Genomic DNA, 14,443 nt, shown 5'->3' with positions numbered 1-14,443 from the left:
ATGCCATTTCTAAGATGATGCCTGTTACGACACATACATACATCATCTGAAGAAAATATAGTAATGATTAATAATAATATTTATATCCCACTTTTTTTTTCCTCTTGCAAGGAACCCAAGGTGGTTTACACTGTCCCCCTCCTCTCCATTTTATCCTCACAACAACCTTGTGAGATAGGTTAGGCTGAATCTATGACTGGCCCAGTCATCAAATGAGCTTTATGGTTGACTGGGGACTAGAAGCTGGATTTTCCTTCAGGTGCTAGTGTTTTATTCATTTGCAAATTTATGCAGATTAACCAAAATTCATACAATTAAAACAAGTAAGGTTTCTTTAAATCAGATGACAAATCTTGTTAATTCAGATAACGCAGTCACATGTGGCAAAAGGTACTATCTTAGAAGAGGTATTCCCTTGCTGAGGTAGAATGAGGAATGCCTGTTTGAAGATGTCACTTGCCACACACAAATTCTGTAAAGTTCTTCTATGAAAAATAACCAGCTAATAATATTTTGAAAAAATCTTCTGCATGATTAATTAGGGATACCTTTAAAAAAAATCAGAATGTTTTATTAATTAAATTAATCTATCAAATTAAACATTTCAGCCCTAACAGCAACTGGCAGTATAAATAGATTTCAGATCATCAAGTAAGGTATCAGCGCTAAACACAATGATTTAAACAGCAAATTTATGAAATCTCTCTCAGATATTTTTAAAACCTTGGAAAAATTACAACATGTCTAACATACTGCAGGAAGGAAGGAAGGGCAATTTTGTCCCGACCATGCACAGCTGGTTCCAATCCTATTACTGTTTTGATTAGTAATTCTCCCATGCCACCCATAAATTGCCTTAGAAACATTAATATTTAACCTGTATTATGAACTGTTGTAACCGCGCATTTTTATGTAATGGGATATGAGAAAAGAAATTGCTAAGCGACCAATATTGTCTGTACAGAGGAAAAATGTTGTTATAAGCTTCACACACAACTCTTTTGTAAGCTCAAGCTGCAGTCCTATACATACTCCCCAGGGAGTAAGTCTCACTGAATTAAATGGAACTTGATTCTGAGTAGACATGGACAGGATAACACAGTTAGGCTGCAATCCTATCTGGATAGTCACCAGCCTCCAAAATCAGGAGGGGAGGGGATCCTTTGAGCCATGCTGCAGCTGCTCTGAATTTTGGCTAAATGGGTGATTTCACCTGTCTAGCTGCAGCTTTGGGAGGGAGAGGGAAGGAGTCTGGAGACCCAACAGGAAGCTGCATAAAGCAGCTTCCATGATCTCCTCCCCTTCCTGCCCCCTTTTCCCATCTCCATGCTCCATTTTTGAGGGTGGAGACGTAGCCAGCACGGAGAGAACTGCACCAGCTACAAGAGGTGGTGGGGAGGGGAGCGTGGTTTCTGGGCTCCAAGGTCAGAGCCGAGAAACCGAACAATGCTATGCTCCCCCGCCCCCAGATGCTGTCTAAGGGGCATAGGATTGCTCTCTTAATATACCTAACATATCTACTGTTTTGAGTACGGCTACAGTGTTATGTATAACTACGCTATCTATCTTGAATATAACTACAGTATAAGAGTGGGAAGTATCCAGTGCTGGCAATCTGCCAGCTCTAAACACAGTGCGCTTTGAGGAACGCCCACTAATGCAACAGGAAACAAGTTCCGCTGACTTGTCCCATTCCAGAAGCTGTACTTTTGGCTAGTTTCTGGTTGCACTAACCAGAACCATCTTCCTGTTGTGCTAGCGGTCATTCCCGCTAGCACAGCAGCATTACATACTGCCCAGCATTGTGCACTCACACCACATGATTAAGCTGGCTATGTCTGCTTTAGTACACAGCACAGAAGGAAGCAATTCTATTGCTTGTCAGCACAAGGAATCAGAGGTTTAGCTTAATTTCCTTCATTAGATCACAAAAGTTTAACTCAATGATGCTACCAATTAAAAATACATAAACAAGAGTGTCTAGATTGAGATTCCGGTACCATGCATAGTTTTCAAGTTGTTCAAGTGTGGCCATAGGAGAAATACCTGAGCCACACCCTTGTTCTCCACCGCCATCACACAGCAGAACTGCAGGACAATGAGATAGTAGCAGAGCCTTAAAATAGTCGCATAGATCCTGAACTGGCCTTGCATTGGGGGTGGGAGGAGTAGAGCTGGCTACAGGATGCGATGCCGGATGAAGTCGCAGTAGTGAGACAGAATTGTTTGGGAGGAACGACTGCAGCAAAGGGCATGGCACAGTGATAGCGGTCAGCAACTGCTCCCCCGCCCCAATCCAATCCGCCCCCTACGCAAGAGAGGACCCCTGTGCACCAGCTGCCAATTCCTCCCTCACTTGGCCTCCTGGAAGTATCTGTGCCATCTCCACTTCTGCCTCCTGACAATATGTGCATGAATTTCACAACCAACGATGACCGGGAAAATATATTTATGGCATTATCGTTTTTCTTAAGTAGGGAACCAGAGGAAAGAAACAGACACCTGCTACAAGCTCGCTTTCCTGAGATCAGCTCTTCCTCCTCAAGTCTGAGGATCAGGGACATTGTTAGAAAAGGGCCCACCTGGGCATGGGCCCCGGATCTTTTGAGCTGTCCTAATTGACTTTTTTTTTTTTTTTACATTTTCCCATTGACTTGCATTGGAAAACAGAAACGGCCATAACTTTTTTCTTTTACATGATAAATACATGACATTTGGACCCCTGGTAGCCCCCATGGAGCTGATTGAACCAGCCCATTTTCAGGAAGTTAGGTCTAGTGGCTTTTGTGCTAGTCGCAGGTAAAATTGGCTATTTTCAAGAAGATCTGTCAAAGCAAAGAGCAATATTTTTGGTGTGCTTCCACATAAGTGCATAGATTTGGGGGACCTGGCAGTCCCTATGCAGCTGACTGAACCAAATTCCTGCCAAATTTCAGACAGTTAGATCCAGTGGCTTTTGTGGTAGCCATGCGTAAAGTTTCCTTTTCTCAAAGACTAAAACAAAAAGTAAAAACTGCCAAGCTACACAGGGGTTTAGAAATCCTAATCAGAAGTTACTTCAGATGACCATTAGGAGGTCACTATCCCTAATCCCTAATCCCTGGTGTAGGTTTTTTTGAGGTGCAAAAAACCTCTCTCCCCCTACTTTTCTGCTCTTACATGCCCACTGTTGAGAGCTTGCTTGCAATGAAATTTTGAAGAGGAAGAAGGAAGGAAAGAAAGACCTCCATGTGACATACTGGTATTTCACACAGCATCTGATTTCACTGCCCCAAACTGGAACCTTTGGCTTCTGCAGAAGTTTAGTAGCTTCAGTACAGCAAAGGATCCAATCAGCCTCCACAAACTTCTTCCCCCCCGCTCCCCCGGCTTTAATTTCCCCTAAATAGCTGTAGGACTCAAATAATCCCAAAGGGAGGGTTAGGACTATGTGGCATCATGATTTAGAAACTGCTGGGGCTTTTAAATAGGTTCTACGGGTTTAAAAAAGCTAGAAAAAGCCCTCAGCCACCTCTCTTCATAAAGGTAATTTAAGCACATGCAATCCTTACAGTCTCTCCACAGCCTCCTAAATTCCTCTGAAGTACTACCTCTCTGAAAAGAGCCACTTGGCTTAGGGAATTCTCTCTACCCCCCCCCCTGCATTTCCAGTCACCATTCTTCTTTTCTTCTTCCCTCCCCTATCCTGCTCTTTCTTTCTCTTCTTTATTCCACCCAGAGCATATCTTAAAGAATTCTTGAAGAAAATTATCTTCAGTGGGTAAGAGAAGTTCTGAACTGTATTTGACTTTATACAAACAGACAAGAGGCTTGGGTTTTCTCCTTCTCACTCAAGTCTTTGAAAAGAGTGGGTTCACATGGTTGCAGAGAAACAAATCTGGGGCTGTTTTGTCAGTTGCCATTATCCAGCAATAGGAAGGGCTGCAGCTCAGTGGCAGAGCACATGCAGAGCACATGCTTGGCATGCAGAAGGTCTGGGGTTCAATCCCCAGCATCTCCAGGTATGGCTAGGCAAGAATCCTGCCTGAAACTCTGGAGAGCCGCTGCTGCCAGTCAGTGTCAACAATACTGTGCTAGATGGACCCAGGGTCTGACTCAGTATAAGGCAGCTTCCTATGTTCCTATGAACAGAACGCTTTAATAAAAATAGGAGTTTTGGTTTGTTCTTTAAGTGGAGGGGAGATAAATACTGCTCATTTATACAATCCTATGTATGCCTACTCAGAAGCCCCGTTATGTTTAATGAGGCTTACCTTCAGCAAAGTGTGCATAGGATTCCAGCACAAGTTACTTTTGCAGGGATGTTTGCACTTTGATGTTCTGGGCATTTACTCAGAAGTAAGTCCTGAGTTGTGAGCATGGTATTGCAGGCTTAATACAGTGCCTACCCAATTCTATCTAATGAATTGACTACCCTTTCAGCTCAGTCCTATGCATGTTTTGTCATTTGTGGGTTTGGGTGTGTGTTTTTTTGCATGAGCTCTAGCTTCAGTGGTGAGGGAAAGGCACTTAGTACATGCTCAGAGTTTCTCCATAACTTAGCCCTAGTTTCGAAAACAGACTCATTGGCTGAAACCTGGTGAAGTCTTGGCACAAATGAAGTTATGGGGAGGAAGTTACAATGAGAGCTTGTACATAACAAGGAGGAAGTGGAGAGGAGTTGTACAAAACAAGACATCTGTTTTTATGAAGAGTTGCTGGAGGATGGTAGGATGAGGAGGGATGGTTGCATGGAGGGGAATAGAATTGGTAGGGGGAGAATGTAAGTGCTTAGTGGTGAAAGAAAAGCATTCTGCATATGCTCAGGGGTACTCTATATTTAAGAACATAAGAAAGGCCATGCTGCATTAGACCAAGGTCCATCTAGTTCAGCATTCTGTTCACACAATGGCCAATCGGATGCCTGTGGGAAACCCACAAGTAGAACATGAGTGCAATAGCACCTTCCCACCCATGTTCCCCTGCAGCTAATATTGGTGAAATGTAAATAAATTCTAGTCATTCTAAATCTGCATGTATGTATATCCTTCAGAAACTTTGCAGGTTTCTTCCCTGGGAGACACCTCTAATGACATATGCATTTTCATACAAATTTACCCAAAGAACTAATGGGAAAGGGGTGAAGGGAAAGCAAATCACTCCCTCCTCAAACTGGAGAACTCCTCTTCCACATGAACTGCTGCACGTGTCCTTCTGAAACTTTGCTGGTTTCTTACTTAGGGACAACTCTAGGCTGTCTGTAATTTTCAGAACAATGGTCCACAAGGAAAATAAGGAGATTAGTATGTCCTCTTTTGAAGACCTCAAAATGTCAAGGCCACCCTTGCACAAAAATCCTTGTGGCTATTATTCTGAAGTTTGGAGACATGATCTTCTCTGATGGGGCAATGAATCCTGAAATGTATATCCAATTCTTCCAAGTAATAAAAATTTTATTGGCAGTTCCCTTTAAAAGAAAATCACAATATAAACCCTGCACCTATTTTTCTGACATTGGGCAGGTGTAATCCCCTTCTAGGGAGCTACTATGCCTGAAATGATCATCCAGTTCTGACCAAGAGAAAAAAGTTACAGGTTTTTTAAAAAATTTCCAATGGTAGTCAACAGGAAGCATAAAGACTCATTTTTCCAAACCTTGACTCAGGTTTGGTGCTGAGCTGCAATGGTCCAACTACAAATTGGCCTAAGCAGAAGCGGGATGTTTTCCAAAATGCTGAATCGGGGTCTGAGTTGAAGTGGGGTGGGGGGATCAGTGCACACTTCGTATGTATGTATGTACATAACCTATACACACACTCAAGCACACCACATGCACACACCACACACACACATATATATATTAGAGGTGCACTTAGACTTGGATATATTATAAAGAGATAGATGATAGATGCAAATTTGTGTTATGGGCCTGTGCCCCTGATCTTTTAAGTACCTAGCAATGCCCCTCCTGAGGAGGAAATAGTCTCTTTGCTGGTCCAACATGGTTGATTATAAAGAAAGAGAGCAAAATATAGGCCACCAAAGTGTAAATGTCAGGTTGATTTGGGAGAAAATAAATTATCGCAGGCACACTGGACAGAAAGAATAGCCAAACATGCTCTTACTGTTTCCAGACTATCCAGAAGCAAAATGCCTTAAAGTGGTAAGTGTTCAGAAAGAGGAGGAGGAGGAGTGACAGCTACAAGTGGGCCCTGCAGCAAAATGTTGTAGTGTGAAGGGGTCCTGTTCAGAATTTCATCCACCAGCCCTTTGTCAGGATCTTCTATTTTATCCCCTCCCTTCTGGTTTTTTCTCTCTCCCCAATGCTCGGTCAGTCAGTCAGTATTCTGCCCCAACTGAGCATACTCCATTCTCATTGAATTTCCCACCCTCCTGCCCCATTATTTTGGATTCCCCCACCCATTTTTTTTTTTACTTCTGTAAACCAAGTCTGCCAATACCTCTTGTGCATGGATGGTGCTTTTGGCTACGTAAGGATCTACTCAGGGAATGAGTTCACTATTCATACTTTGGACAGATGTTTGTTTCCTTATCTGAGCATCATGGTTATATATCCATTTTTATTGGACAGATACCTGCTTTAGAGTGACAACTATACTTAATCAGCATGAGGAGAGGCCTATCATCTTGATTGGGCATTACACAGCATCTTTATGTATTAAGTCAGAAATAAAGACACTCACTTCCCTGAAATTTTAAGAAGCTCTAGCTTAACTCATGCATGGCTTGTTTATTTCCCATTTCCTCAAAAGCAATCTTGTTAAATTCTGCAACTCAGCCTGTAATTGATTTGTGTAGACACAAAGCAGTGTATTTAGCCTCTTTTTACTTAAATACATTTAGTACATGCTGCTCCCAAATCACATTTTTCCCCATATCAATAGTTCATTCAATTTTTTCATTATGTATAACAACGTTAATAGAAATGAAGGGCAATTAGAACTAAAATTAGAACTTAATGTTTTGAAACAGACCACGTTTGACCACGTTTACACAAAACACTAAGCCAGAAGTCTTATAATTCAGGAGCGAGTGCGCTTGCGTATGATTGCTCATACTTGGCTCCTCCCACCAGCAGGCACAGCCTAAACAACCAGGAACTCACCAGCAAGAAAAAGTATAGCTTTATGTCTGAACCCAACGCCTGGCTTGCTGCTCCCAAACAAGCCAGGAATCATAAGTCAATTTCAAACCCTGGCTTCGCAATCTGGCTTGCTAGAGGAGCGACAACCTAGATGTATCACTTCAGATGCAACTCTAAGCTTTTTCTTTCTGGTGAGGTGCTGGTTACTGGATCACCACTCCCTGGTGGGAAAAGTCAAACTGGCATGATTGGGCAGCATACACCAGCATGCTTGCTCGTGAACAATAACAATAACTCTCCATGTTTTGTGCTCACTCTTCTGCCAGCACTGATATACAGCTTGGCCAATCCCATGAAATCAGAGAATTTCCAGGTTATCCAAGTATTTCAAGTCCAGTGCTTAATTTTGTGAAAGCCATCAGCCTTTTATAAAGACCAAGCCATATGCTGTCGGTGCTTTACACCAAGCTCTTCTTCTCTGCAAATACCATTTCTATGAGAACAATGACATACATTCAGTTTCATTTCATTATCATGGACTATGCTATCAAGTCCTGTCACGACTTCAGCTTTGCTAAAGCTGCAAGTGTTTGGATATGGATACGCTGGTTGTTTTGATGAGAGATGAGGGATAGCAGATGCAGGATTAACAACTGTATTTATATTCCACGTGCACTGATCTTTAGTTTGAACACTACATACCATCTCCTAGTCCGGGGGCCCACATGGCTCACATGAGTACCAATCATCCGCTACCACTCCCAACAATGACGCCTTCCTAGTATACATAACAAGCATCTCTGGTCTGAGACAAATTCCACTGTTGTTATACACAGATGCTGTTGCATATTATCTTTAACCCAACAAGGTTTAAAGTGACTATTATGGGCCTTTTCAGATTGTGATAAAAACGCATTGACCTAAAACTTTGCAAATTCTAAAATTACGGTTTTCTCCAAATTACGGGAAAGATTTCACTGGACATTAAGGAAGAATGCTTTGGAACAGGTTAAAGAATTTAAGTATTTAGGGCTCCATTTTCAATATAAATCCAAAGGGAATTTACAACATAAATATCCAACTGAATCTACAAATGGCAGAACACCTGCAATTGTTCATTTCCATTATACCCAGGATGGCCATAGCATTTCCACAATTTTCAGGGTATTTAAAGCTAAGTCACTAGCTCAATTATTAAATGGTGGGGGGCAACCTCTTCTGGTCCAGGAGCTGAGCTAACTCCTCAGACCAAGCCAGGCAGGCTGGATAACGTCAGGGGGGCAGGACCCCACTCAAAGCTCTCCCTCTCCTATGACATCATCAGTGTGGTCCTGCCCACTTTATTATTGAGCAGGTAGCTAACTTTTTAAAAAAATTATATATACACTTGCTATGAATTAATTATATGGTTTGTTATTTCTTTTCTTAGTTCTGTTCTGTATTTGAACCTGAACGGGTCAACTTGTAAACCAGCTTGAACACTTTTAGTGGAAAGGTAGAGTAAAGTTTGTACAGAATTTTTTTAAAAATAAAATAGAATTTATTTCCCCTTGATAGCATCAGGTCACAAAAGCGACCTCGGAAGGAAGGTAAAGGGGGCAATTCTATGGGTGCGAAAGGGAGGGGACTGGGGAGGCTGGCTTATGAGGAATCTTCTGGCCTCCTCAGCCTCCTTCCCTCCCCCTCCCCAGCACCTCAGCTAGATGGGCAAAAACACCTGTCTAGCTGAAATGCAGAACAAGAGGAATGCAGAGGTGACAAGGCTCCCCGCTCCTACCATTCTGCCTAGGATGCCCATCAGCCATGAAATCCTTGCACACTGAGCTGAGGGATCTGCTGCTCTCCATCCACCTGTCCAACCTTCCTACTGGTTCCTGCACCTGTCCCTTCCAAATGACAACCAATCTGCCTTTACCTTGAGCACCAACTTCAGGATATACACATGCAACACAGCATTTGTCACATTTCCCACATTGGAGCATGAAAAAGCAATGTGCAAAGGTAATTTAACCAATTTATCATCCAGAAGCGAAAACTGTTGATTTGTTTTTTAAAAAACGTTACGGATCAAGGAAAAGAAAGATGGCTTTCAACATATTCATTGCCTTTGACACAGGAAGGAAACAGCAGCTAAGCCATTCTGTATTGAACATTGGTCTCAGTTTCACATCAGATTATACACACCTACTCTTAACAGTGCAATCCTACACATGCCTACTCAAAAGGAAGTTCCATTGAATTCAATGGTGAATGTGCACAGGCTGAATTCTAACTTTAAAATTCTAGCTTTAAAAATAGAGTAGATGGATAAATATTCCTTTAAGGCTTCAGTTGCAGTCAACATTTCCAAACATTTTATGCTACAATATCTACATAGTAGAAGTGCTTATCAATAAATCCTCAGAAAAGCTACTTTAAAAAAATACAAGCAAAAACATTAAACAGCACCAATATTTTAAAATGTCACTCAGAATACCCACTGGGGTTCAATTGAGAGGTTTACATACAATTCAATCAAGTAACAGCCTCATAAAACTGATTTTAAAAAAAGATTCAAAACTTTACGACTGCTGTGTTCCTTTAGAGGAAGCAATTTGATATGATTTGTGAAAGGAAGTTAAAAATGTTACTTTTGGTTGTAGTGTAGTGCTTTCAAATTTCTAACATTAAAAAACAACAACTTTATATAGTTGTCATTGAAGTCTACAGACATTCATCCATATCTAAAAGAGTATTCAAAATCTTGCTCTTCTGGAAGAGTTTTGTCAATTAGATTCCAAGAAATAAAACTGGGAGAAAAAGAAAAAAGCAGCAAGTTTAATCCCTCTATAAACAGTGTTCATTAAAGCATTAGAAGACAACTGCAAACTAACCAAAGAATTCATGGATGTTTTGAGTTGCTTCCACTATGGTTTCAACAGTATTCAGATAATGGTGTGTTTGCACATCAGCAGTAAGCCACAAATCCTGGCTTAATAAGCTACAGATATGAACAAGGAGCAAGCATTACCATAGAGCACTTCTCCAGCCGCTTTGCTCTTCCGTTGGCACAAGCAATAGAACGAGCCGGGATTTGGCACTTAAGCAGTCTCCCGTGATGTGCAAAACCCAAAGCTATGGTTAAGTGCTTCCAAACCAGGACTGGAAGTCTGCTGTATAAGAACTCAAGACCCAAATGGCCTATTTGTCTTCAGCGTTGAAGACATTTTCCATTCATAATTCCCAATGCAAGCCCTCACAGTGTTTTGCATTCTTCCACGTTGAGAGGGAAGGAAGAAAAACATCTCAACTTTACATCTCTTAGAGCAGGGGTGGGGAACCTTTTTCAGTCCAAAAGCTGAATTCCAGTCTAGGAAAAGTCTCTGGGGCCGCATTCTGCCTGTGGGCATGGTTAAAGGTAAAGTGAACGTGACCAAATGTAATTTTCAGCCTACTCAAGAAGTAAGCAGGACTCAGCAGCATTTTCAAATAGTATCCCAAATACCAAACCTCTATATGTCTACTCTTATGAAAGCAGGACAAGTCTCTGCCTGTCTACTCAGAAGTAAGCAGGACTGAATGAATTCAACAATTGTGTTAAGTATTGCCATAGACAGAATCCTAACCTATTGGGTCCTTGCACCCCTGCCCCCACAGAACCCTACAACTTGGAGGTGTCTTGTCTCCATTTTCATTCCGTGGGGAAACTCTGCTGGATCCCCTCCCCCCAGATGGGATGCATGCCAATGCACATGAAGGAATATACTCACATTCCTATGTAAGTTTTGAGACCTCTCTCAGAAGTTATACCAGTGTAGAAACAGTTAGAAAGTACTGCTATCTTTCAATTTTAGTGCAACTTGCTGTTTTTCCACCAGTCTTTGTCTTGGCTAAAGATGCTGAAACTGAACCTCCTGAAGTGTCTTGTATGCGGGGACTCAGGATCTATCCTACCCATTCACCTAACTGCTCATCTACACTCTTAATTATTTTAAGGAGAGGAAAACGTCAACAGCAGTTAGGCCTGGGCTGGTGTGACCAGCAGAACTGGCAAGTGTCGCTTCTCTACTCTCAGGAGTCCCCAGAGCTCTGCAGTGGCCAGTGAATAACTGGGGCTGGGTGCCTGCTACTTTGGCGTAAGGAACATGAAGGACGCCACTCAGCTGGTCCTTCTGCAAGAGAGAGGTGGGAGCGCATGCCAGTCTGCAAGACAGCTTTTATAGGTGGCTTATAAATCCTCGCTTGTTTGTAGGCACTTAACTCAGGTCCACACACCACGGGAAGCTATGTTTAGGTGACAAATCCAGGGAGTTGCTAGTTTGCGTGCATAAAAAAACAAGCAAAACTGGGATGTACGCCACTCATTTACATTGTAGCTTACTAATGTAATGTGAAAGCAGGATCAGTGCTGAACATGGGGAAACCTACTTGCCCCTTCCCAAAAGTATTATCTTATCAGGAAACTCCAAAGATAATAAGCAAAAGTATTAGTGCCAGCGCGGTGCAGTGGTTAGAGTGCTGGATTGCAACTCAGGAGATTTGGGTTGTAGTCTCCACTCAGTCATGAAGCTCACTGGGGGGCTTTGGGCCAGTCACTGATTCTCAGCCTAACCTATCTCACAGGGTTGTTGTGAGGATAAAATGGAAAGGAGGAGGATCATGTAAGCTGCCTTGAGTTCCTTGCAAGAGGAAAAAAGTCAGGATATAAGCATAATAAAAATAAAAAAATATTCCCACTTCAAACACCGTCATCATCTAACAGTTAATAATCAGCATGCATGTATCTAACTCTGAAATTAAAATCAGTGGTCTTTAAAGAAGCAAACATTTGTCTTCATCAAACAACTGTTTAAAGAAGTTGTTACACTACTATGTATATTGGAACAAAGCATCCATATGAAGTATCATATGGAAATAAAATGTGAATAAATTAGAGGCCAAAATAACTGCTGCAATTGGTTCCCATGATATGACTGACCATTTGAGAACCTTTGCAATATGCTACAGTCCTTGTGATGTAGAAAAGTAAATTGACATTCTGCCTTCCTGCAAAAATCTCTGGGATTGTCTCCAGGGAGAGATCAGGAGACGTCCCTCTCCCTTTACCCTTTCACTAGGGGAGAAGTTAACAGAACTAGGAGATTCTGCTGTTGGAGGGCGATCCCATGATCATATCCTTACATTCAAAGTTCTGATCTATAAAATTGAATTAAGCCTCCTGTAGCCAACTACAGAAAGACAGAAGTTTCATGATCCATATGAGTTGTCTCTCACTTGTTTCTCTTCCTTGTCCTCACAAACATTTGATGAGTGATAATTTATTCCCAAGCCTCAAAAACAAATAGCTGTGGATCCATTCATTCCTAGACTTAACTATTACCATTTTACATATTGCAGGATCCACTCTAGTCCCTGGCCATACAATGTAGTTTGCATGTATCTTTACAATAATAGAGTAAGATGCATTTTAAGTGAAATAATTTCTAACAGTACGTCCTACATATTGGCTACAATATTTAGTTGATGGAAAACATTTTGATCAAATAAAAAAAAAGTGCCCCTAGTTAATTAGCCAGCTGATTGCAAACAACAACAACAAAGTCATTCAGTGCCAATGCTTATAAAAACTACAAGGCAAGTGCTGCCTTAAGAGGTGTGAAAGAAATAAAATAACACAGCAATCCTGCCTATCGGGGTGGTGGGAGAAGGGGGTCCACCATAGTCTTGCCGGGTCTCTGCAGACAGGGCAGAGAGGGGGCAGGTTTCCCATTGGGAAACAACTACGCCAGTCCCATGGGTGGCGCAGCGTCAGGCACATTTCACTTGTTAAGTGAACAACGTCATGCATAACAAGGGAAAGGATAATATCATGGCTGATGACTTCTTTTGGGCATTCACCTAAAAGTGTGCTTAGGCTTATTTTGGGGAGCTTAGTACTCTAGAGAAAATGTTAAGCCATGCTATTTGTTGCTGGCTTACGATTCTGGCTTGTTTAGGAGCAACAAACCAGGATCCTGGGTTTGGACGTCACGAAAAGCTAACCCTTCCGGTTTATTTTACCTGCTTATGTGAAGGGGGGAAGCAAACGGGCTGCATGCACCAGCACGCTGTTTGTTCACAAAAGGGCAGGATAACCTGGCTTATCGTTATGTGCAAATGTATCCACTGAGGGATTAAAAACTGACCTCTTCTTCTTCCTGGATGTTCTCATCGCTATCCTCCTCTTCGCTGCCCTTATACCCAGGCGGAAGTGGTGGGCCAATGAGCTCATCGTCAGAATCTTCTGCTGACCCTTGGGGCGGCAGAGGGGGACCGATCAGCTCTTCATCCGAACTGTCCTTGCTTTCACTACTAGCTGACTCTCTAGGTGAAAGAATGGCAAGAAGTGAAATGGCACGCACACGTTACCTGTGGTACCCTCCTCTCCAGTTAATGTGGTCATTGCTGAAATCCCTGATGGGGTCATTGCTGAAACTCTTCTCCCTCCAGCACATCTGCCCATGTGGTGCTGCAAATTGGGGAATGGAGATCACCATGTGCAAGGGACGTCAAGCGACTGGGTGCAGGCTTGGTGAGAAAAGAGGGCAGAGCTTGTGAGGAATGGGGCTTTGTCTGAGCACTGTGGGGCATGTGATGGTCTCCTCTTGCCTCAGCTGCAGCGATCCCTGGCCTTGACCCTGTCAGTAGCAGTAGGCTGATGACAATGGTTGTAAGGAGGTCCATCTGTTGGGCAATGAGAGACAAGCGCCTCTCCCTCTGCATCCCGGTTTCCTACACAGCACTTTTTTTTTTTTTAAGTGCAAGGGGGAGAACAGGGTCAGCTCCAGGCTTTTGGGGGCCTAGAGGGAAGGTATCCTCAACTGGTCTCCTTAACGAGAGTGGGGTCCCCTCCCAAATTCCCTGCACCGAGGACAGAGAGACAAGCATCTGGTGACAGCTGCCCTTCTTCCTCACCCTCTACCACAGTGAGCTGGTTCACATGTAACGACAACCCAGAGTACAGGTTGAGTATGGGTTGTTGCGTCGTGAGTTGATGTTGTTGGATCGTGGGTTATCATTACACATGAAGCCTGCACTATGGCTTAACTATGGGTTGTTAACCACAAACAACCCAGAGTTCACAACCCAACTTCCGGGGTTGTTCGTGGTTAGCAACCTATAGATATACCGTAGTGCATAGTGTACGATTCAACGACAACCCACGCTTCAAGCTGTACTCTGGGGTGTCATTACCTGTGAGCCAGGAGAGGCAGAGGGAGGGAGTGGCTGCAAGGAAGAAGAATCAGAGCCGCAGCTTCTCCTTCTTCACACTGCTGCTGCTTGAGGAGAGGGAAGCTGAATAACAAATAGCAAGGAGGAGTAGCAGTAGCAGCAACAAGC

The 14,443-nt window shown here is 42.7% G+C and overlaps 1 protein-coding gene across 2 annotated transcripts in view; it reads right to left on the bottom strand.

The window, feature by feature from the left end:
* WDR70 (WD repeat domain 70) overlaps positions 1-14,443 on the bottom strand; it is a 183,854-nt gene that overhangs the window by 159,847 nt on the left and 9,564 nt on the right. For both annotated transcript variants that reach the window (XM_084833092.1, XM_084833093.1), the window contains exon 5: positions 13,249-13,426. In XM_084833092.1, coding sequence (XP_084689218.1) covers positions 13,249-13,426 — 178 coding nt within the window. The remainder of the gene's footprint in view (positions 1-13,248; positions 13,427-14,443) is intronic.

Source organism: Heloderma suspectum, chromosome 2, assembly GCF_057233095.1.
Source record: "Heloderma suspectum isolate Gila_16-S chromosome 2, 16-S_ref, whole genome shotgun sequence".
Taxonomy (NCBI): Eukaryota; Metazoa; Chordata; class Lepidosauria; order Squamata; family Helodermatidae; genus Heloderma; species Heloderma suspectum.
Note: the sequence above shows the minus strand (reverse complement) of the source record. Positions and strands in the feature narration are given on the sequence as shown.